This window comes from Echinops telfairi, unplaced genomic scaffold, assembly GCF_000313985.2.
Source record: "Echinops telfairi isolate 266 unplaced genomic scaffold, ASM31398v2 ScPeMD7_7469;HRSCAF=8507_0, whole genome shotgun sequence".
NCBI lineage: Eukaryota > Metazoa > Chordata > Mammalia > Afrosoricida > Tenrecidae > Echinops > Echinops telfairi.
In genome coordinates this window covers 26,528,465-26,552,869 of record NW_022111372.1, presented here as the reverse complement: position 1 = coordinate 26,552,869, position 24,405 = coordinate 26,528,465, and the positions used below count along the sequence as shown (strand labels likewise).

General features: G+C 52.4%; 1 protein-coding gene across 4 annotated transcripts in view; it reads left to right on the top strand.

Annotated features, from left to right (window-relative positions):
* Positions 1-24,405, top strand: part of RUNX1 (RUNX family transcription factor 1) — a 302,664-nt gene that overhangs the window by 226,624 nt on the left and 51,635 nt on the right. For all 4 annotated transcript variants that reach the window (XM_045284773.1, XM_004696946.2, XM_045284775.1 and 1 more), the window contains one exon: positions 16,296-16,487. In XM_045284773.1, coding sequence (XP_045140708.1) covers positions 16,296-16,487 — 192 coding nt within the window. The remainder of the gene's footprint in view (positions 1-16,295; positions 16,488-24,405) is intronic.

Below are 24,405 nucleotides of genomic sequence, written 5' to 3'. Positions count from 1 at the left end.
TTCATACAGAAGAGGGACTGTTTGCAGAGTTAAAAGGAGAGAAACGTTCAAAACAGCTGCTGGAAAAGCAGCCCTCCTATTGCGTTCATAGCTGCGAGCACGGGGCCGGCCGAAGCTGGTCCCACCAAACCAGCCTTCCCAGGGCTGCGTGCCAAGGTGAATCGGGGGAGAGGGCGGGAGCTGGGACATTCAGACCTGCAGGAGGTGTGAACTAGAGGAGATGGCCAGCCAGGGCTTGCCGCGGAAGAAGTGGAGCCTGGGACAGTGCTCTCTTCCTTCAGCCCGGCCCCAATTCAGATGCGGTCACCTGGGCGGACAGGAAGCACTTGTGTCTTGGAATAAACAGAACCTCCCCTCCCCAAGCCACCTGATACAAGCCAGTCATGGCCAGTGTCCTCCTCTCCCCACCAAGCTGTGACTCTTGGGGCATCACAGGCCAAATAGCCACTTGCCCATCCAGGTAGCTGGCTGAGTAGGAGGGATGGGCAAAACCCCCTCCCAGCCGGTGGCAGTATCAAGCACCTGGTGATAGCCCTGGATCGGGGTTAGCCTGGTGCCTGCGTAACGTCAACCTCTGCGATATGACCCGGAAGGCTTTTTCTCTGGATGCGAGGGAGGAGGTAGGGATGATGGCCTCTTTAAAAATAACAACTCCTTGTCCTCGGAAGACTGAGTAGTGCCCACGGCTCATGTGCCCGGCGGCTAGCTGAAAGATGGCAGGCATCTATCCCCCCAGAGGCACCCCAGAATAAAGTCCTGGCAATCACCTTGACAGAAACCATGTGCCATGGAGATATCTATGGAGGGAGCCTGGGTGCTTTGTGCCACCCCGATTCGAGAATCCCTCTAGCCCTGAAGAAGCCTCTTTTTGCGTTCCTTTAAGCAGAAAAGTCTCCGGCGCACACTTCTCCCCTAGCACTCCAACCGGAAGTGGCTCCGGGGTGACTGGTTTTACTTGTCACTGGCGACCTTCCCAGTGAGGGCTCGGCCACTGTGCAGGGCCGACGTGGCCACCCACTGCCCCCAGGGCCTGCTCCGCCATGCAGTAGGGGACTTTGGTGGCCCCTCCTCAGAGTCCCGGTGCCTGCCGCACATTTCATGTGCGCGGCCTCAGACTCAGGCCTCTACTGCGGCTGCTGGGAATGGGCCCTGGGCCGACTGCGGGCCTTTTTGAACAGGCAGGGAATTCCCTTAGCCCTCCGTAGGCAGGCAGAGAACCAGAGACCATCCGACCACCTGCTGCCGAGTGAGCACCCCAGCATAATCCTGGCCCAGGGAAAGGGGCTTTCTAAACCCATCCATCCATCTCTCATGCATTGGCGCAATACCCAACTTTACAAGGGCCCCCCGTCGTTTACTTTGCACCTGCCCACACAGACTTGGCGTCTCTCTCATGACCTGTCCTGGCCGCTGGAACCCAAGTCCAAGCATTCCCTGGGTGTGGGCAGGAGGCCTTGCAGACCACAGGAGACCTTGGACCCTTCTGTTTAGGCACTGGGCTGCTCACAGAAAAAACAAAAAGGTCAGGTGGAACCCATTCAGAGGCGCTTCCAAAGAAAGACCTGGCGATCCTCGCCAATCTCCGCAGTGGAATAGAGTAGGGAGCACAATTCTCTTCTGGCCGGTGTAGGGTTGCACTGAGCAGGGTTGGGCTCCACTGCGCTTCCCGGTGGAGAGGCAGGATGCCCAGGGCTACAGGATGAAGCAGCAATGTCCTTGGGGCATGACAGCCAGGTTCTTGTCTCCTCGAGGCCTCCCCTGGCCTCCCTCGGCCAAGTTCTGCTGCACCCACGCTCAAAGCCAGCTCTACAGCTGCAGTTTACCAGACTGCATTTCCTTCCCCCCCTCTCAACTCCCCACCATCCAAACTGCTCACCCACACAGCCCCCTTGCATGACCCAGCTTCTGCCCAAGGGTAGGCTCCGCCATCCAGTCCATTCCAATTCCCTCTGAGGGAAACTGCCCCCTGGAGTTTAACCTTTGTGGAATCAGACTGTCTCCTCTTTCTCCCGAGGAGACACCCACCCACCTTTCTGTTTGCCGCCAGGGCTTGCTTTGCCTGGCCCCAGTAACCAATAGTACACTGTGGGTCTCTACGCCGTGCCTAGGCGCGAGGTCGCCCCGTGTATGGATGGAGCTCCCTTCCCACAGGGCCCTGTTGTCCAGGCTCAGCCCCGTCTCGGCCTGCACGAGGGCATCATTTCATGGACTCCATCTAATGATGCTCTCGACAGGTCTTCTGGTGCTGGGGCCTCCACCGCACCAAGGGATGGCCTGTGGTCACGGACGTGGTCCCTGGACTTCGAGACTGCTGGAGGCCAGTGGAATGTTGAGTTTATGGGCTTTTCAACCCCCTGTCTCAGCAGGGTGCCCTCGCCGCCCCCACAGAGGGCTACCTCTGGTCAAGAGTGAAATACACGTTGCCGGGTGTCTCCGTGTCTCCGAGCAAAGCTACAATTATCTCCTTAGTCACCAGACAGGAGGGTGAGGTAACCATCACCACCCAGGACTGCAGACTTCAACTGCTCTGCTTCAGAGGAGGCCCAGGTCTCAGCGAGCTCAACACCCCACTGCCAGGGCTGCGAGCCTCGGACTCTGGGGAGCACAGTTTGGGGCTTGCTTTTGATTTGGGGCTGATGAGAGACGTAGGAGGATGTTGCTGGAAAACAGGGCAGGACAGATGCGGGGCCCCTTACTGATCTTGCTTTGGTCCCAGGAGCCCTAGTGGCTCAGTGGTTGCTCCTTGGGCTGCTAACTGCAAGGTCAGCAGTTCTAAGCTACTAGCCGCTCCTCAGGAGTGAGATGAGGCTTTCTACTTCTGTAAAGAGTCGCAGTCTCCGAAACTCAGGGGGCCAGTTCTACCCTGCCCTACAGGGTCACTATGTGTGAGAATCGGCCGATGGCAGTGAATTTGAGTGTTTTGTTGTTGTTTTGGTTTCGTTATGCCTTGCAGAGCCCCCTCAATGCAGTGCTTAAAGCTCTGATGACTGAAAGATCCAGAGTTGGAGCTCACTAGCTGCTCTGTCGGAGAAGGAGGAGGCAGGCTGATTCCAGAGAGAATGCCCTGGGATCCGATGGGGCAGCCCTCCTCTATGCCACACGGTCACTAGGAATTGGAGGAGACTTGATTCCAGGGCAGCGGGTTAGTTTTTCCTTTCTACATTCTGTTCTCTCTGCACCTCTCCTTCGATACTTGTCTTTAGCTATTGAGGGAGGGCCTGTGTCTCCAGAGCGATGGTAAGGCTGTGTGTAGTCATAGCCGTAGTGTAGCAGGAGTTAGCAGTAATTAGTAACTGAGAGACTGTGGCCACTCTGTCTGTGTGGCAGTCAGTAACACTCTCAACTTTGTGTGGCAATCGCCGGCCCTCGCCACTTTTATCCAGCCGTTCTCTTTTGCAATATGCCGAAGAAAGAGAGAAAAAATAGAAAGTATGCACTTTGCAGACTAATTTTAACTTCTCCTGAACCCCCAGGGGCCCCCACCTGTTCAGTTAGGGTACAAGAGGGCTTCTGGAAGTGTGTGGAGAAAAAAGTTCCCTCGCCTTTGGCTTCTGTGTTCCCACAAACCTTTTGAAGGCCTCTCCTACTTTTCTCTCACCAAGAACTTTTCCAACTCAGCTTCTGTTCAACGAAAATTTCAGCTGAAAACTTCAGTTCACACTTCTTTGCCTCACAAGAATTCTTATTTTTCTCCAGGCAGCTGGCAGTCTGTGGGGTGGCACCATTTCAGGAAGGGTCTGACTCGTTCCTTCAGTCCCTCAGGCACCGAGTCAGCCTTGAGTGAGAGCCTACTATGTGCCGAAGGCTCTCGTGGGCACCGACGAAACCACCATACGCACAAGAGACAAAGTCCCTGCCTTGGTGGAGTGGGGAGGCGGGGGGTGCGGACTGGGATGGTATCAGTGTCATCGCTGTTTGTTGCCATGGAGTTCACAGCTAACTCATGCCAACCTTACGCGGCTGCTCAGTCCTGAGTCATTGCACGACTGTTAGCACATTATCCCATCAATGCCTGTGGCGTCAACCCCTCCCATGGAGGGCTTCCCTCCTCTCCTCTCGCCGTCCACTCTAGTTCTTGGTCTTCCCTGATGATGCGTCCAAAGGTCGTGAGCGGGCCTCGCCGTCTTTGCTGATCAGGACCAATCTGGTTGTGTTTCTTTTAAGACCGGTCTTTCCACTCTTCTGGCCGGCGTGATGCTCGGCCATCGCCGCGACTTGAACGCATCGACTTTTCTCCCGCCCCGTCGTCACCTCCCAGCTTCCATTCGAATCCAAGGCAAAGACCATGGCATGGGTCAGGCACACTTTGGTCAGCAAAGTGACGGCTCGGGCTTTTCAAAGATTAAAAGCGGTCTTTTGCAACAGATTTGCCCAATATCCCCAAACCACGCCTGTTGCCAGGGAATTGATTCTGACTCTTAGTGACCCTCCAGGGCAGAGTCCAGCTGCCCCAGAAGGTTGCCAAGGACGTAATCTTTAAGGAGGCAGACTATACTTTACCAAAGTGAGCAACGCCAAAGGCAAAGGGCTACGGCGTGGCCAAGTGGGAGGGAGAAGATGACAGGTGTGCAAAGACTTGGCAGAGGGATTGGGTCCACAGGTATCTAGGGAAAATTTTCCAGGCAGAGGAAACAGGGATACAAAAGTCCTGGGGCTGGCCTATAAGAACTGTATAACTCAAAAGATATAGTGTCTGGGGTCTTAAAGACTTGAAGATAAACAAGCGGCCATCTAGCTGAGAAGTAACAAAGCTCACATGGAAGAAGCACACCAGCCTATGTGATCACAAGGTGTCGATGGGATCAGGTATCAGGCATCAAAGAACAAAAAATCATATCCTTGTGAATGAGGGGGAGTGCGGAGTGGGGAACCAAAGCCCATCTGTGGGCAACTGGACATCCCATTATGGAAGGGTCACGGGGAGGAAATGAGCCAGTCAGGGTTCATTGTAGCAACGATGAAGCATACAAATTTCCTCTAGTTCCTAAATGCTTCCTACCCTCCACTGTCATGATCCCAATTCTACCTTACAAATCTGGCTAGACCAGAGGATGTACACTGGTACAGATAGGAACTGGAAACACAGGGAATCCAGAACAGATGATCCCTTCAGGACCAGTGGTGGGAGTGGCGATATTGGGAGGGTGGAGGGAAGGTGGGGTAGAAAGGGGGAACTGATCATAAGGATTTCATATATCTCCCTCCCTGGGGGACAGAAAACAGAAAAGTGGGTGAAGGGAGACATTGGGCAGTGTAAGACATGATACAATAATAATAATTTATAAATGTTCAAGGCTTCATGAGGGAAGGGGGAGTGGGGAGGGGGGGAATGAGGAACTGATACCAAGGTCTCAAGTAGAAAGCAAATGTTTTGAAAATGATGAGGGCCATAAGTGTACACATGTGCTTGGCACAATGGATGGATATATGGATTGTGATAAGGGTTGTACGAGCCCCCAATAAAATGATTTTAAAAACCTGTCTAGCCAGCTAGCCAGTGTGGCTAGGGCAGGTGGGGCATTCCCGCTGCCTGTCTTCTCATTTCAAGGAGGCATTGTTCAGCTTAGAAAGCCGTCTTAGTGAAGTGGCAGCCGGAGCCTCGGACCATGTGCTGTCTGCCTCTGGGCAGGACCAGGGCTTAGGAAACCCTAGGACAGGGAAGCCCCACATTCAAGGGTACTTGGTGTTTGCTCCCTCACCTGGTACCAGTTGCCCAAGGACAAACACTCTTCCCAGCCCAAACCAGCAACAGTACAGTGCCTGGGAAAGACTGGTCTTCTGTCACCACTATGCCCTGCTGGCTTGGTGTGATTTACCTCCCAGTAGGAGGGAAGGACCTTCTCCCCCATCCGTTTGTCATACTTTGGCTCGTGTGCTGCAGTGAGGCTGGACCAGGAGTCCTGGTGGCACTGTGGGGTAAGCGTTAGCCTGCTAGCAGGGCCACCATGGTGGACAGGTTCCAACGGAACTTTCAGATGACTGGGCAGACTAGGAATAAAGGCCTGGTGGCCTGCTCCCCAAAATGAACCATGACGACCTTCTAGATCCCAACAGAGCCTTGGCTGATGCCCTTGCTTCGCGTACATCATAGGAGGAATCAGTCGCTTAGAGGAGGGCACCGTGTCCGGTGAAGTTGAGGGCCCACGAGGGCAAGGCAGGCCCCGGTGAGATGAATTCGGGCAATAGCAGCAACCGCCGAGTTGGGCATACCAGTGATGGAGACCAGCATGCGGGACCGGCAGCAATTCCTTCTGCTGTGCATGTAGTCTCCATCCTCCATGACAGCTAGTGATAGGAAGACAGAGAGGAGTGAACACGGAGGACAGAGCCCCATGCAGGGCGTGTAGACGAGAAAGGACCGGATAGTTGTACAAGCAGGAGGTGAGTCTGCACCAGGAGCGTTCCTCCTGCCACAGGGCACTCGGATGCCCATCTTTGCTACTTCTAACCACTAAGGAGAGAGAGACAAGGCCCTGGAGGAAAGTTCAGTCAAGGGACTTTCTTCCCCACCTGCAGCCCTGACCAACTACAGTGCAGGTTCTAAGATGAGGTGCAGGGTCCACTCCCTCCGGTGGCAGCCTGTAGATAATGGAGGAGGAGGAGTGGTCAGGAGGGGGTTAACCAGAAACGGTCAGTGAAGTCTTGATGGGAGGAGCCAAGCAAAAGGATGCTCAAGGTCACTAATGACTAACTGTCCCAAGGCCCCCTGGGGAACAGCAAGAGGGAGGCAGAGGTTGAGTAGTTCTTAGGGTGCGGGTGGAAGATGGAGTCCCAGATCTGAACGCCTGGCACCGTGGTGAAGAGCAAGGCAGGGCCTCTGAAGACATTGCACAGGAAGGCTTGGATGGGTCCCTGGAGGCCAGGTGGGGACTCACGGCTACCTCGTGTTCAACAGAATGACCCATGGCCCAGTCCTGCTGCATCTGCCCCATCCTTGTTCTGGTTGAACTCACCATTGAGGCCGCTGTGCAGTTTGGGGGTTTTGGCGGGGAGCGGAAGGGCTCCTAGAATGGCATCAAAGGGTATTCTGTGATACTCCACAGCATTTTCACTGGCTACTTTTCAGAAGTAGGGCTCCAAGCCTTTCTTCCTACTCTGCGGCTGGAAGTCCCCCGTAATCCGCTCGCCACGGGTGAGCCTGCTGGTTTTTGACACCAGCGCCATGTCCTCCAGCATCATAGCAACACGCAAACCAGCCCCCTAGGACCTGGGACACAGACAGACGTGGGGGCAAGAAGGCCAGGGACCCCCCACAAGAAGGACAAAAGGGAAACTGTAAAAGCCCTCACGCCATCTGGAGTTGTTCAAGGAAGCCGTGCTTCGAGCTGTCCAAGGCAAACCAGTTTCGTGGGTAATTGCTGCAGAGGTAATTGCTCTGAATGCTTTTAGTGCCCCTCAGAATAGTCCGTCTTAGTGCTTTAATTCCAGGTTTCCAGATAAGGAGGCTGAGCAGCGAGAGACCTGCACTCCTCCACAGGACAGTTTGGTGGAAAAGCAGATTGAGAATTGAGAGCTCGTGGCATTCAGACAGACAGTCCTGTTTCCCTGGGGCCAGGTTGTTTCTCCAGGGGAAGACCGGACCCTGTAGGTCTTAACTTGGGCCTCGCTGGAATGGAGTCCATGGGCTCTGAGTAACCCTTTCCTGCTTGAGGGTCACTTCAGAGTGGAGAAGTCCAGAAATCTAGCTCTGGCTTATCGAGCAGCCTGAGGATCAAGACAGTAACTCTGATAGGCTCTCCCTGGTGGCCGTAAGCGAGACAGGCCAGCCACACACCCACCTCTCTGCAAGGAGGCAGTTTTCCCATTTCCACCTGGCTGCATACACCTAAGGATTGTTAAAGAAGAAAAAGATGACCACATAATTACCACCAGAACCAGAGCCACAGAGACTTTAGTCTAAACATGGTTCTGGTAAATTTGGGGCTTCGTTTCAAAACCCGGGGACACGTAGGAGAAGAAGGGGGCAGTCCCTTTGAGGGGCAAATGACCACTCAGCTGCCAACTGAAAGGTCGGGGGTTCAAGTCTATCCAGAGGCACCTCTGAGGAAAGGCCAGGCAACCTCCTTCCCCATGTCAGCTAGTGGAAAGCCTGGGGAGCAGTTCTACTCTGGCCCACGTGAGGGGCCAGGAGTCAGACCTGACCATGCACACATGGCAGCTGGGTTAGCAGGGACAGGGAGTCTCCACAAACACGCTCCGCGGAGCTCCCTGAACCAGGGTCGGCAGCCTCACCTGGGCCTTATAGGAAATGTCCATTCTTAGGCTCTCCACAGAGGTCATCAGTAGCTCCTGGTGACCTCCAGCGTGCATGCCTCAGCAGATTTAAGTAAGTCTCAGGCCACCCTCTTTTCGGAACCACCTGAAACTGGGCGTGGGACTGTAAGGGGTGGACGGTGTAAGGTGAGTCCCCATTCCTGGGGCCCAGTTGCTCAAATTTAACTGTAACCTCCAATCGAGCTGTGAAGGGCTTTGTGGGCATTTCTATACAGTTCACGGGCTCCGAGGGGCACACACTTTGAGCTGCCCTAGACTCACTCGCCCAGCTGAGGGCCACCCGATCTGGTGGCAAACTCGCTGCCATCCAGTCAGTGCTGACTCATAGTGACGCCCTGTGGGTGTCTGAGACTGTCACTCTTGTTGCTGTTGTTGTTTTTAAATCATTTTATTAGGGGCTCATACAACTCTTATCACAATCTGTACACACATCAATTGTGTAAAGCGCATTTGTGAGACTGTCACTCTTTATGGGAGTAGAAAGCCCAGGATTTTCCCCATGGATCGGCTAGTGGATTCAAATTGTTGACAGGATCGGATTGCAGCCCAACTCGTAACCCCTCCACACCCGCCTCCAAGGCTGGTGCAGTATTCACTCAGTTGGTGCTGAAAGGGACTCTGGGAATCTAGCTACCTCGAACAACAAGCGTCAGCTAGCATCCCATGACCCAACACTGCATGTATATGGTTGTGTGCCTCTCCTTAGTATTGACTTCAGACTCAAAGAAAGGTGCACTTCTAGGTCCCTGAAGTCTCTGTTCTAGCATGGTGCCAGTGGCGTAGTGGGTAGACATTGGGCTGCTAACCACAGGGTCAGCAGTTTTAAACCAACAGCCACTCTCAGGAGAGAGTCAGTGCTTTCTAGGCTTTCTACTCCTGTAAAGAGTTAAAGTAAAGAGTTAGTCTAAGAAACCCACAGGGCCAGTTCTACCCTGTCCTAGAGGGTCACTGTCAGTTGGCATTAACTCAGTGGCAGTGAGTGAGGGAGTGAGAAGTATGTAGTGGGAGGTAGGAGCTTGAGGGAGTGGACTTGTTTTAGAGGGTGTGTGTGTGTGTGTGTGTGTGTGTGTGTGTGTGTGTGTGTGTGTAAACGGTATGCCTCTCTCAGTTCTATGCCCCAGCCAGAAAAGGAAACAAAAAAAAAAAGTCAAGAAATAATCAGGCGATGAGTCTGTTCCAATTCCTGGCAACCCCATGTGTCAGAGAGTAGAACCATGCACCACAGGATCTACTGAGATGTAGATTGCCAGCCCTCTCTTCCAAGGCACCTCAGTAGACTCAAACGTCCAACCATTCAGTTTTTGGCTGAGCACTTAAGTGTTTGCACTACCCAAGGACGCTTCATATCTCAGACCTGGGTTCAAAACCAAGTCTAGCTTTGCAGGTTCTGAAGTACATGGCCTCGTGTGCTTCTCTGAGCTTAATAATATAGGAAGACATTGGCTGGGAGTGGGGGGCAGGGGGACTAGGCTACCTGTGCTTATCAAACCTCGAGCAGAATATAAACATGAATATTATAATATGGTTTGTAATGGCAACAATATATACCACGATATAGCTGTACTACAGTATACACTTTACTACATGCACATTATGCCATCTGTACATATGAGGGAGCGTGGAAAAGGGCATGGAAAAGGGGGAATTGAACAATCATGGGATTTTCTCATGAGCTTTTTTTTTTGTAAGCCCCTGCATATTTACTACATTGTACAATATATTTAATATTTTAAATATGTAACATTGGATTTAGAAAGGTGAGGCTGTTTCCATAAAGATTTCATGTCTCAGAAACCATCTGAGTTAGAATTGACTCAGTCATAGTGGGCATGTCTGATTTATATACTTAAGAAACATTTACAGTACTTAAACAACATAGCATTTGGGGCAATGTTGCCCCGAAGTATCAGCAGCAAGCGGACGGGTGAGTTTACAGTTCTCAACAGCTGACTGCCTTTGAACTCATTGCGACTCACAGTCACCCTATAGGACAGAACTGTCCCCAGACTGTCGCTCACACAGGAGTCGAGAGACCCATCTCGTCTTTCATCTCAGAGCAGCTGTGGTTCATAACCGCTGACCTTGCAGTCAGCAGCCTACTGCATGACCACTAGTCCTTCCTGGCTCCAGGTTCACAGTCAGGAAGGTACTTCAGCACCCACTAAATTGCTTCAAAGAAAGCTCGTACTCACTAGCTGTGCCATTGTGTCAAAACCCTCCTAACCCCGGAGCTTGGGTTAGCAGGATTGTAGACCTGAAAGAGGAGCTGATGTCTCCCCACAGAATTGTCACGAGTCAGAACCAAGTCAATGACAGTGGGTTTGGGGTTATAGACACATGCCTTAGGAGAGCCCAAACTCAACAGAACTGCCTTATTTGTCTAGGCCTCATAAGTCTTCCACCTTTGGTGGGTCTTACACTTTTCCGCCGCTCATGGTAGTGTGAACCACGAGTTTTCCTTTCTGGACAGCTTCTTGTCATACACAAGTTCCAGCCTTTGCAGGTTTTTACTGTATAAAAGGTCCCTGGGGTGGGGAGGCAGAAATAGTTTGTTCTTGTCTGCTAAGCAGAAAGCCTGTCAGTTTGAACTTTCCTGGCAGTTCTGCAGAAGAAAGGCCTGGTGATCTGCTCCATCAAGATGGCAGCCGCCACAGGCAACAGCCACCGCCACAGGCAATGACCGCTGTCACAGGCAATGGCCGCCGTCACAGGCAATGGCCGCATCCTGCTTAGTCACGCATGGGGCTGCCACCGGTCAGAATGGCCTCCATGGGAACACGCTTCTATTTGTATTTAATACGCACAGGTTTGTGTCGCACATACACCGGTCTCCATGGCTCATCTTGGTGATCCTTGGAGTACACGCATGCCTAGTTAATTTTCCTGCTGAGAGCCTACCAAGAAAACCTAGTGAACTCCTGTCAGTAATGTGGATGAATATGTTGCTGAGTGGGAGATTCTTCTCCAGTGAAAACTTTCAGGGAAGAGCATGGCAGCGTATTCCAATCTATTTTCTTAGCTAGAAGAGCCTTTGCTGGCTTCTCAGCCACTTACCGCCAGAGATCACCAGGGCTTCCTGAAAGTGACCACTCTTGTCGCTTTGTCTCCATCTTGTATTCACAACCTAAAACGGGAAGCCATTGGCATTGCAAACTCTCAGGTGAATAATACCTTAAGTTGCAGCCATCACAGAGAGAGAACGTGGGGTTTGTCTTGGAAATAAGGAAATGTGGCATGTAGAGGGAAAGGGAAAACAGTTTTTTCCTTCTTTTTAATGATTGCATAAGTAATATTCCAATTGAGTATGTTTTCCTCAACGGTGATCATGGTCATTAAAAAAACACATGCAGGACATTCTGCTTAAGATTCAGTAAGACATCCCGGTATGAAATCTCAAAGCAGTCCCAGTATCAAGCACCACCAGACCCAGTTGAAGGCCTGGGTAGACCAAGTAGATAAGAGCGTTAGAGTTCTTAACTGAAAGATTGGCGAATCAAGCTCAAGCCAAGGGAACCTCGAAAGAAGGGCCCTGTGATTGGAAAAACCAGCCATTGAAGACCCACAGTTCTATTCCCACCCCACGACAGAGGCAAAATATACTGGGTGGCTCATTTGTCTCTTTATACCAACATCCAACATCAGCTCCTCGCTCACTGTCATCAAGCCGGTGCTGACTCGCAGCGACCCTATAGGCCACAGTCGAACTCCCCTTCTGAGTGTCCAAGTCTGTACACTGCTTACAGGAGGGCGAAAGCCCCATCGTTCTCCCTCGGAGAAGCAGTGGGTGGTTGGCTTCTAAGCACGCTCAAAAACCACACTGCCTGAAAGTATATGTTCAGAGATGCATCCTCTGAGTTTGAACCTGTTACCCACTGAATACCACAGACCGCCCTCAATACTAAAGTGAATTTTTATAGTGGACATTTTCCCATGCTCCTCTGATTTAAAATTCAGAGGCAAATTGACATTTTAATTGCACGAGGATAACAGGAAACTACAGACATCTGCATTCATTTCCCCCAGCTGGAAGTTCCTATGGGAAGCTTTGGTATTTTCCTGCAGAATATTGCGATTTGGCATAGTAAGCGGGATGGAGAAGAAGAATGAGATGTTCTTTTGATCCAGCCAATAAATGCATCTGAACCACACCTTTCCTATGATAATGCTGTCGATTTCCCCCACGCCTTAGTGTTAGAGCCCTCTGGTGTGGCCAGGAAGGGGTGGGGGGGCTCGCAGCTCCCTGCAAAAGCACTCACACTGCTCCCCTTCAGATCACACTTGGGGAGGGTACGGAATGAACTCTCCTCCAGGCCCAGTGACTCCAGGGGCTTAGGAAACAGCTTAGAGTGAAGAATTGTTTTCTCTGCGTTATGCCCCAACATTCCTGCAAGAGCAGACGGTCATCAGTTGATCTCTGTAAATGACTGCAGTTTTGGCAGGTGTCAGCTGGTACAGAAATTGCTCACATGTTTAGGCTGTTTTCTTAAGCAGAGGACAACGAGGGAGGACAGATCAGAAGATAACCTCACCTTGAGCCTGTTCACAGAAGCAGCTTACCTGAAATGCCTTGTTCTTATTGGGTTTCTCAGTGGCACATGTCCCCAAGGCCTGTGGCTGAGGCACAATCAATTAGACAGTGTTTCCAGAAGGCTGGCCGTAGACGCCACCACTCTAAGCTCCACGTGAGCAGGGTGAGCTCGGACACTTCATTCCCTCTGGTCACTTGCTGTCCTTGACATAGTGTTCTCCAGCACCACCACGGGCCACCCAAGGAATGTGGTGCTGCTTTGTATCGAACCTGTGGGAAGCCTCTGTACTGTTTATTTCACTGACCAGCATTCTCTCTGAGGCCAGGGAATTTTCTGGAAGCATTTGCCCTCCAACCAGTTAAGCATAGGTTCCCACATTTATTTTTGCCTATTGCCCCCTTTGCAGGAAAAAAAAAAACTAACAATCACCCCGTGTCCCCTGGCCCTTCAAACTCAAACTCATTACCATTGCATTGATGCCAACCTACCGTGACCCTACCAGACAGGGTAGAATTTCCCCTGTGGGTTTCTAAGATTGTAACGCTTGACCAGAGTAGAAAGCCTCATCCCTACTGAGTGGCTGGTGGTTTTGAACTGCTGACCTTGTGGTTGGCAGCCCAACTTGTAACCCACTAAACCCCGCTGGGCTGCTACTATAGCCCACAGTTCAAGATCAAGTACAGGTATCTGATTTTCCCCTCCCTCCTCTTCCCCCAATAAGTTTGAGGGTCCCCTCTGGGGTGATCTTGCCCATTTGGAAAACACTGGATTAAGTGCTTCACTGGTGAAAAGGTTAGCTGTGTGAACCCAGACAGAGATCCCTCCAAAGGCAAACATGTTCATCTACTGCCAAATGCCACAGTCCTGCAAACCCCACGGTGCAGTTCTACCCCGCAATTCACAACCACCCTCCTTTCAATGATGCAAGTCAGCCAGGAAACCAAGAGCAGGCCGCTCAGCAGCCAGACCCACCTGCTTCTCTCCCTCACCCCCAGTGCCAGGTGCTGGGGAGAGATGGAAGGAGCTGGCTAGTGGTGCTGTGAATGGTTTCTTTGGGGTGAGGATGATTTGGTTTTCTGCCAGAAAACTTCAGGTTTCACTGTCTGGTCACTGGGCCACTGTGGCTCTGTCCGCAAAGAGGAGAGACACCAGGCTGCCATCCTGACAGGGTGAGATAGGAAGTTTTAGACAGAGGCCTTATCATACTGCTAACGGGAAGGGATGACCGGCTGCTTCAGGACCTGGCCCCCGCGGCTCCCCGCCACTGGCCGCTGCTTAAAATACTCTCCCTTAAGAGGCCTCACGTGTGTGGCTGGCCTGCGTGACTCGGGGAGTTTGCCTTCTAGTCGGGGGCGTGGGCCTAGGCGCTGAATCCGAGTCCCAGATTTGCTTGGTGACGAATGGACGAGGGAACACAGCATCTGAACTATACAAATATTATGCTGAAGTATTTTTCCTCATCCGGGAGCCAAACAGGTCTTGTTAAGGATAAAATCGCTGCAATATAGTAGGCCCTTCTTCTGGTCTGGAATTTGAGACCACAGTGACGGTGCCAAGGGCCTGGCGGCAGGAAGAAAGAGCCAGGCTCGGAGATTTGGGGCCGTAATGCAAGTTATAAAATTTAATGTTGTAATTGTAGCAATCGGAAGCCGGGGTTTAAATGTACCGCCCCCACTCCCGCTCGTACCCCAGGATTTGGAAATCTGGGGAGTGGGTTAGTGGAATCGGGGATCCTTTCTAACTTAAGATTCGGTTCGGGCATGTGAAAGAGTACTTGAACATGGCAATGAGCAGGCTTCTCCACTCTTCTTCTGGGGACACTTGACATCAGGAGGTGGGGTGTGTGTGTGTGTGTGTGTGTGTGGTGTGTGTGTTCGCGTGTGTACTGGTCAATGAGTCTTCATTCGAGCCTCAAGGGTGAAGAGGGCGTCCTCCATGCCCCCTTGTTGCTAAACAAGGCTGAGTTTTCTAGTTCAAAGACATGTAGGTGTTAGATTAGGGGAGGACAGAGGGCCCGTCCCCTTGGCCTGGCCCGGTGATAGTGACTTTGAGGAGGAGTGAGGAGAGGCCCCTTCTGCCTTCACAAACACTAACAGGGGAGCTGTGTTAGTCTGGGTCAACTAGAGAAGCAAATTTGCTGACACTCATGTGCGTGTAAGAAAGAGTTTTATATCCAAGAGTAAGTATATATTAAGAAAATATCCCGGCCAGTTCAGATCAAGTCCATAAATCCAATATTAGCCCATATGCCCCATACTAGGTCATAAATTCCTCTTTAGACTCACGCAACACATGCAATGATGCTGAATGCAGGAAGACCACAGGCCAATGGGTGGACGGTCTTGTGCATCCAGTGGCAGTAGAGCATCTCAGTGCTGGCATGGGTCTCCATGTGGCTCTTCCAGCTCTGGGGCTCTGGCTCCATCAGCATAGCCCCATGTGGCTTGTCAGCAGGAATGTTTAGCAGAGAGGGCGTGTGTCCCGCCTCCAGGGAGGAAGACAGGAGTTCCCAGAATCCTCAGGAAAAGGCCACGCCCACACTGAGGCCTCAGTGGCTAAGACCTGATTGACAGGCTAGACTCCACCCCTTCCTTAAATTGACAGGAGATTATGTAACTGCCACAGGGGCCATCTTGGATTTCTAACCACCACCCAGGGAACATCACCAAATCTGCCAACGGCTCTCCTGCTGGGACTAGTCGACAAAACAATTCTGACTCATAGCAACCCTATAGGATAGAGTAGAATTGAATCTTTGGGTTTTCCGGGTCTATAAATCTTTAAGGGGGCAGACCGCCTGTTCCTTCTGCAGAGGGACCAGTGAGTCCAAATTGTGGCTAGGAACCTGACTCATTATCCACCCCAGCACCAGAGTCTGAATAGTAGACAAGGACACTACAGCTTCCGGCCAACCCTGTTTCGGGGTACACCCATCAAGTCAGTCTCTGGGGACAACGAATGCTCCAGAAAGCTCCTGAGGAAAAGGGAGAGGCTGGGGGCTGAGGAGCCTGTGTTTCACAGGAAGAGACCTGCAGGTTCACAGCCACACCCCGTTTCCTCTGCAAGAGGCCATCTCTCAGCTCCAGGGACCCCTCGCCCTGTCGCCTTTGAAACCCGCCTGTGGTTCGGTGGGAGGGTGAAGGAGCGGGAGCTGTTGCTTGAAACCCCCTGTCCTGGTGGCCACAGCTGAGCCACAGCACGTGGCCAAGTGCCAACACGCAGTACACCCCACTTCCTGTCCACTGTCCCCACCCCCACCCCCCCACCCAGTAGAGCTGGGCGCAGAGGGGTGGGGTGGTACTGGGCGGGCTCAGACTGGAAAGGAACCTGCGGCCAGTGTGATGAGAGGCGTCCAGTCGGCCTAGTGGACAACAGCTCCGAGTCTCTGGCAAACCCATAGCAGGGGCAGAGAGCAGGAGGGGAAAGACAAGCATCGTCTGGTTTTAGGAAATGCACTGTACACGTTCTGATCTCTTCCCACCCTCCTGATAGGACATCGCCAGAAGCTAGATGATCAAACCAAGCCGGGGAGCTTGTCCTTCTCCGAGCGGCTCAGTGAGCTGGAGCAGCTGAGGCGCACAGCCATGCGGGTCAGCCCGCACCACCCAGCCCCCACGCCCAACCCGCGTGCCTCCTTGAACCATTCCACGGCCTTTAACCCGCAGCCTCAGAGCCAGATCCAGGGTAAGTACCTCAAGAACCCCACTGCCCACCACACCCGTCCGCGCCACCACCCACCTCAGACCTGGGCACCGGTGGGCGAGTCCCACCCAGACCGATGGTGGCTTTGGCTCGATGCGCATGCACAGGCCTGGAAGCGTCTAAGGAATGTAGTCTGTTGGGCCCCGTCCCAGGCTTACTGAGTCTAGATTGAGAAGCACTGTCACAGAGGTGATGGTGAGAGGGGGGTGTGTGCGTCCGTCCGCCCACAACTCAACTGCCATTGAGTGGATTCCTACGCACAGTGGCCCTCTAGGGACAGTCGAATTACTCCTGCTCTCTCGGGTCTCCCAGGCAGTAAGTCTGCACAGGGGCAGGTCTTTCTCTGCAGAGCACCTGCCGGTTCATACTGCTGACCTTGCGGACAGCAGCCCAAGGCATAACCACAGGCCGCTCCACACATACATATTACTGAGTGCTTTGAACCTTTGCTTTGGTGATGGGACTTTCTGGGGTGCCATTCGTTTTGCTGTTGGTTTCAAAGCCACGCACCGGTGGTATTGACTGCTCCAGTAACAAGACTGCAGGATTTAAGGACACCTGCTTTATTGTTGGTGTGAGTCACCGCAGTCAGATCCAGCCCATCGCGAGCCTTTTCATTGGGGCTTGGGGCCATCAAGTCACATCCGACCGATAACAAGCCTCTTAACCACAGACCAGACACTGCCATCATCTCACAATTATTCCTGTGCCTAAGCCCCCTGATGTGGCCACTGTGTCAATCCATCTCGCCTTGGACCTTCTTCTTTCGCTGCCCCTCCACTTTCCCGAACATGATGTCCTTCTCCAGGGACTGGTCTCTCCTTACAACATGTCCAAAGTATGTGAGGTGAAGTCTTCCCATGCTTGCCTCGAAGGAGAACCCTGGCTTTACTTCTTCCAGTACCGACTGCTTGGTCCTTTTAGCAGGCATGGTACTTTCAATATTCTTCTCCAGCTCCATTCAAGCGCATCGGCTCTTCTTCGTTCTTTCTTATTCAATGCCCTGCTTTCACCTGCATGTAACGCATGGAGAACACCATGGCTTGGGCCAGGTGCCCCTTAGTCCTCAAAGTGACATCCTTGCACTTCATGTACCCATTCCTTTTGAACAGACACACACACACACACACAGCTCAGATGAAGTGACAGTAACAGGGGGAAGCACACATGCTTCAATTTCTTTTCTTCGGGTCACTTTGTGGGGTTTTGTATATCACACATACCTTGGCAGGATTGAAATTTTTAAATAGCAGGAAGTCCTCAGAAGGTACAGGTGCTGTTGCATATAAAGAGCATCATTTGCAAATCACTAAGGAATGAAGCATCTCCCTCCCGCACTGTGCGACTAGCTGGGGATTTACAGAAACACTGTAAAATAAACACGGTCATGGCATAAAAATCCACTGCACCCAATTCGATGAGACACAGAATTCTTTGTGCATGACAAAAGTGCAGGCATTTTCTCTGAGCCAGGCGGGATGGCTGTACAGGTTAGGGTCACAGTCAAGTTCCTTTCTCAGAGGAGCAGGGCGGAGAAGACACAGAAAACAGCAGCAGGGAAAGGGCTGTGGCCAGCATGGTGCCGTGTCTCGGATGTGGTGCCTTCCTACATCTCCCCAGACCTGTCCGGGCCCCCACCCCCAGAGTGTGCTTGTGCGGCGACAAGCATTTCAGGCTTTAGTGTCCCCGGGGAAGTTACAGCCCTTGGAGGTTCCTGAATGTGGGACATGTTTGCACTCGTGAGCAGGTGGCTGGCCAGAAGGTGGGTGGTTGGTACACACCTGCCTGTGGGGCTGCAGAGAACCTCGCTGTGGGGCTGTGGAGAAAGGGCTGGAGATCCTCTTCCGTAGAGATGACGGCCATGAAGGTTACGGAGGCCATTACGGAGGTCGCACAAGAGTGGCCATGAGCTTAGGTGGACGTTGACGGCAGTAGTGTGGTCAGTGCTGGGTTACCTAATACGCAAGGTAAGCACGGGCTTAGCCATGCTTCCTTGCTAATTGATCGTGAGCGGTCTCGCATCCTCCCAGCACCTCAAAGACTCTGCTTCAGCTCCGGTTGATTGGTCTGACGCATCTCTCTCCCAGCCCCACCCGCCTTCCTGTTCTATCAACGCCTCCTGCCAAATGTACGCTCCCCGACAGGGAGGGCGGGCCCTGGTGGTGCAGCAATTATGTGTTGTGCTGTCCGACGCACGGTCAGCGGTTTGAATCCGCCATCTGCACCTGGAGAGAAAAACAAGGTTTACTACTGCGTTTTATAGAGAGTTGCAGTCTCAGAAACTCACAGGGGCCGGTGGACCCTGCCCTCTAGGGTCGCTAGGAGTGGGTCCCAAGTGGCTGGCAGTGAGTTTGGTTTGGACGGGGATATGGAGAGCCCAGGGAGCAAGGCCAGCCCGGGCCCCCTTGCGCTGACTTAGTAATCCATGGCAACCAACTGCACAGCTTCACCACTTCCTGCGCTTGGTGGTTTTAGTTTTAGCATGCTCTGGGCTAGCACACCTGGGCCCTCTCTCTCGAGCTCCCAGAGCGTGAGGTCCACGCCCCGGGAGTCTGCTGTCATGTTCCTGGAGTGGTGCTCTTGCAGGAGTGGACAATTCACACAGGGATCTTTCAATAAAAGACAGCGTCCGTCTTAGGCTAGCCCTCTCTAGCACAAACAGAAACCTTGAAGCAGCGGGCTTTGACGTTGCTGTCTGTCGAACTGCTCATCTCAGGTGTCTGTGGGAAGTGGTTGTTAAGAGCCATCGCGTGGGCTCCGACTGACAGCGACCCTGTGTACAACCACTGAAAAATGCGTGTTGATTCTTGGAAAGCGACTCCACAGTGCCAGCATGTGTGGTAAATTAGGTTAAATGGCACTTTCCAGCGAGAGGGCTGGGCCGCGGTTGAAATGATACTTTTCTTCTGAAAAGAAGAAAGCGTACTCAATGACGACGTTCCCTTCACCCTCCCGTTCAAGGCACTCGAATGGGTGGAAGGCATCTCTCTTGGGGGCGCCCTGCAGGGGAAAGCTGTTTTCCTCCATTCCCCTGTTCTCTGACTGCCCGTCGTGCTGCCAGGTGGACAGAGAGGTTTGCCTTTCCCTCCTGAACACCTGTTGTCCTCTGAGCCATGGCAAGCCCCCCCTCCCCTGCCCCCCGCCCCCTTGGGTGTCAGAGAAGAACCGTGCTCAATAGGGGATTTCAGGGTCACAGAGTCAGGGAGTCTATGTCCAGCCACTTCTGCTGAAGTACCTCGGGTAGTTCAGGTTCGGGTTCAGGTAGACCCGAACCCCCAATCTCTTAGTTCGCAGCATTCACCATTGGCACCAGCCGTGGGTAAAATAAAACCCACCGGTTGCCTTTGAATCTTCTCCAGCTCATGGCCGCTCCCTGGGTGACGGAGTTAAGGGCTCCGTGGTGATTCCATGGTGTGGGTCTTCACGGGAGCAGGGTGCCAGTCATTTCAGCCTTGCTTCCCTAACCGACTAGATTGGGGGGGGGGGCGAGAACAAGCGGGGAGGCCTGTGGACAGAGGGAGGCCTTTCCTGAATGCAGATTCTTCAGCCCCTTTGGCAACGGTAGATGCTTAGCAGAGAATGGGGTGTAGCACGGGCCGTTGCTCCTTTCCTGTTCCTTTTAAAACGACTCTGGCCCTCTGCAGCATCGGAGGTACTAGCACCTCACTTTTACAGCCCCCCAGGGCTTGGCCATGCTTTAAAGAATGGGCCAACGGGACTGCTGACATGCTCTCTCTCCCAAAGCTGACCGTGAGTGTCACTTGTGGAAGTCATAGGGATGACTTCTCAAAAATCATGCCAAGGCTATTTTCACGTCAGCCACTTGGCTTCCAACCTCATCTCCCCCCACCCTGGGGCCTCAAAACACAAAGAACAAGAAAGGAAAGAAAATGCTTGCTCACCCTAGTCATGCCTGGAGCAGACCCTGAAATCTGAACGTTAGCTGGGATCCTATCCTGAATGTCCGCTGCAGCCAGCGCCTGCGTTTTGCCCTCTGCATGGAGGGACACGGTTAGAGTCCAGGCTCACTCTAGAGCAGGGGTCCTCAAACTTTTTAAACGGGGCCAGTTCACTGTCCCTCAGACCGTTGGAGGGCCGGACTATAGTTTAAAAAAAAACTATGAACAAATTCCTATGCACACTGCACATATCTTATTTTGAAGTAAAAAAACAAACAGGGCAGAAACATCTGGTGGGTCGGATAAATGTCCTCGGCGTGCCGCAGGTGGCCTGCGGGCCGTAGTTTGAGGACACCTGCCCTAGGGCTTCTGTGTTCTGCTCCAGAGGACACTTCCATGTGAACCGTCAGCATGGGCTTGTGGCTCTCTCTGAAATGCCAGCCGTCGTTTTGAGAACAAGGCTCTGCCCCCTGTGTGGTCAGAGTGTGCAGCAGCAGACTGGCGGACATGTGCATGTTTTCAATTTTACCAGATAACCCTAACGGGGGGCTCACGGGGGCCACTGGAGTTCATGGGAAGCGGGGAGACACTTCTCAGCCAGAACTTCATCGGAAAGGCTAGCCTGGCTGCCTTCTTGCTGTTGGTAGGAAGCCGCGGACATGAAATAATGTCTCTATTTATCTAGAATCACATGTGCTTGCGAACCACTCCAATTAATCTCCAATTATTTGAAGCTGGGTACAAATGGGGGTGGGGGTACAGGTTACCATGCCATCAAATCACTGTTTGTTTGCTGAGGCTTTACTGGGGGGTAGTGGGGGGTGGGGTGGCGGAAGGCCCAGTGGTGCCTTGGTTAAGGCACCTGACTGCCAAGTGAAAGGTCGGCAGTGTAAATCCAACAGCCGAGAAAGACGTGGCAGTCTGCTTCCGTAAAGATTGCACAAGCTCAACTCCCTGCCGTCAGCAACCCCAAAGGACAGGCTAGAACTGCCCCTGTGCATTTCTGAGATGAACTCTTTATGGAAATAGAAACCCCGGTCTGTCTCCCAAAGAGCGGCTGGTCATTTCGAACTGCTGCCCTTGCGATTCGCAGCCCAGCATGAAACCATTACACCGCCAGAGCCCTGGGGTAGTTCTACTCTGCCCGACAGGTTGCTGTGACTCAGAACTGCAATGGGTTGGGTTTGGGTTTGGGGTTGAGTTTAACCATTAAAGGGCTGAGGTTATTTGTAACTTCCAAACATATCAGGCCTTCATGGATTCGCACGTCATTTCCACCCTCGGTACTTACACAGCTCTGCAAATCAAAACATCGCCCATTTGTGTGTGTGTGTGTGTGTGTGTGTGTGTGTGTGTGTGCGTGCGTGCGTGCGTGTGTGTGTGTGTGTGTGTGTGTTATGTTTTATTTTGTTTGGTTCATTTTTTAAATAGTTTTCTCGGCTTACACCTCACATATCATATGATTTAATTGTTGGAGCCTTTCGGGAAGAGTTGTGCGGGCTTCACCGCAATCAGTTCCAGAACATTTTCTTCTCCTGCTCATCACGGTGTGCTCCCCACCCTCTTCCTGCCCCATACACCTCAGCCATGCCCCTGGTGATGCTCACTCTCTGCCCAGCATACATTTCTGCCCTCAGGGCTGGTCTTGTATAGCCAGGAAGGAAGAGGCACGTCTGCCCTCTGTAAAGATGCGGCCGGGAAGGGTCTAGCTGCGAAGAGCAGAACTGGGGCATTCATGCTGATTCAGCCCCTCCTCCCACTCAGATGGTCTCTGGAGTCCAGAGCAAGTCATTTTAAGACTTTGACCCAGGATTTACCAAAAAATGATGAACCGCACTGAAAAGTATGTCACGTCCTCTTTTCTGGGAAGATGGGCCTGCCAAAACCAGGCGAGTGGGGCGGCTAGCTCTGCGGCTCCCGTGTGTGTTCCCGAAAGGCTCTGGGTGTGAGGTTGAGTCGGGATGAGAGATTCTGACGTGGCTCAGACGTGGTTTCATTCGCGACAATCTTGCGGTGTGGTGTACAGATTCAGAAACACCGCAACCTCAGAGGTGAACAACTGGCCAGCATCGCCAAGCCCATAGGTGGTGGGGGGTGAGCTCGCTGAGGCAGGTAGCACTGAGCTTGCCTTCTGTGATTGAGGCTCAGCCACGGGGGCTGGGTCAGTGGCAAGAGAAATCCTAGTGGCCAAGGGGCAGATGAGAGGGCAGTCCTGCATTGAGCGTGTTCTCTGTTAATAATCGTGGTGACTTCTAGGCATCGTGTACCTACTTAGGACTCTGCGGTGGGCGCCTTAATAAACAATCTCCTTTGGGTGCAGGGCATTTGTAAAGATGGAGAGGAGAGATGTGTGGGCAGGGAGAGGGCTTCCGTTCTCTGTTCATTCAGTGCAGGCCACCGCTTCTCTCTCTTTTTTTATCATTTTATTAGGGACTCATACAACTCATCGCAATCCATACATACATCAATCGTGTAAAGCACATTTGTACATTCATTGCCCTCATCATTCTCAAAACTTTTGCTCTCCACCTAAGCCCCTGGCATCAGCTCCTCATTTTTCCCCTCCCTCCCCACTCCCCCTTTCCTCACCAACCCATGATAATTCATACATTACTATTTTGTCATATCTTACACTGTTCTCTTGTGGAGACCTTTGGGGCGAAAGGCTTTTCACGCCCAAACCCTGTCAATGACTCTCACACCTATGGTCACTGGCTCTGAAAGGCCACCAGATGACCAGCAGGGGTCCCTGACCTCCCACAGCACTTCCTGATTGTAGGGTTCTGAGGGCGGTTCCTTTGGATGGTTATTTGCTCCCAAAGGTAAAGTTCCCTTAGCAGACCCTGTTCTGGAGCTGGCTGGCGCTATTGTCTGTGAAACACTTCAAGGCACTGAGTGACTCTGGTCTCAGCGGGCGGAGGGGACTGGGTCCCCTGATCCTTTCTTCCTCAGCTGGCTGGCAAAGCAGAAAAAAGCTCCATCTTTGTGTAGGAGGAAGCAACTTCCCTTTGCAACCTTGGGAATAAAATATCAAACTACACAGTCAGTTTCTGTGTGTGTGTGTGTGTGTGTGTGTGTGTGTGTGTGTGTGTGTATCTCTGTCTCTTTCTCTCTCCCTGTCTCCCTACCTCCTTCCTTCCAGCATTCCTGATTTTTTTTTTAAGACAGTGGGGGCCTCGGAAGTAGAGGATACCATAAAACTCCAGGAATTCCCATATGTAAAGCTATAAGTGACCACTTAATGATCGCATGAAGCATTCTGAGCGTGCTCAAAATGAATGTATAAGGCATGCAATTATGATGGGCAGTGAGTGCTTTATTTAACAGTGATTCTTATCCAAGGGTAGTGGATTGGAGTGTCTTTCAAGGCCTGCAGCCCCCTAATCTTACGTGAGAACAAAGGTGGGCCCAGAGAAGGGAAGGGAAGGAGGAGGCGTAGGAAGGACAGCAGACTGGAAGAAGAATGAGCTCGCTGCCCTAGCACGGGACCTGGAAGGGGCCTGGAAGGGGCTGCCCTGGGCAGCAGCTGTGGCAGCAGAGGGCAGAGAGGTTACCAGTGAACACTCTCAGGCCAGGGCTGAGGACTCAGTTACCGTGTTCTGTGCTCTGAGCTGGTGCCATGTAGGCTGTAATGTAAAGCCACGTGTGAATTGCATGGCAGACAGGCAGAGAAGGGGGCAAACAGATGAGAAGAAATGCTAAGTATTTTATGAACACAAATAAAAAATTTTAAAAAGCGCCCTGAGGGCTTTGCTTCCTAGCCTGTCTACCTTTGCCTTCGGCTTTCTCTGCGTATGATGTGACGTAAATGTCCCCTGCTCTGGCTTCCCATTCCCTCGCCTGCGGTGTGCTCGTCTGTTTTCGGATGGAGCCAGCCAACCATAGGCATGGCCACCCCAGAACTGCCTCAGGCCACCATAAAGCCCCTGCTTTGTCAAGTGCATACTGATTCAGCGACCCCAGGCTTGTGAGAGCAGAACCCAGCCCAGCCTGGCCTTTCT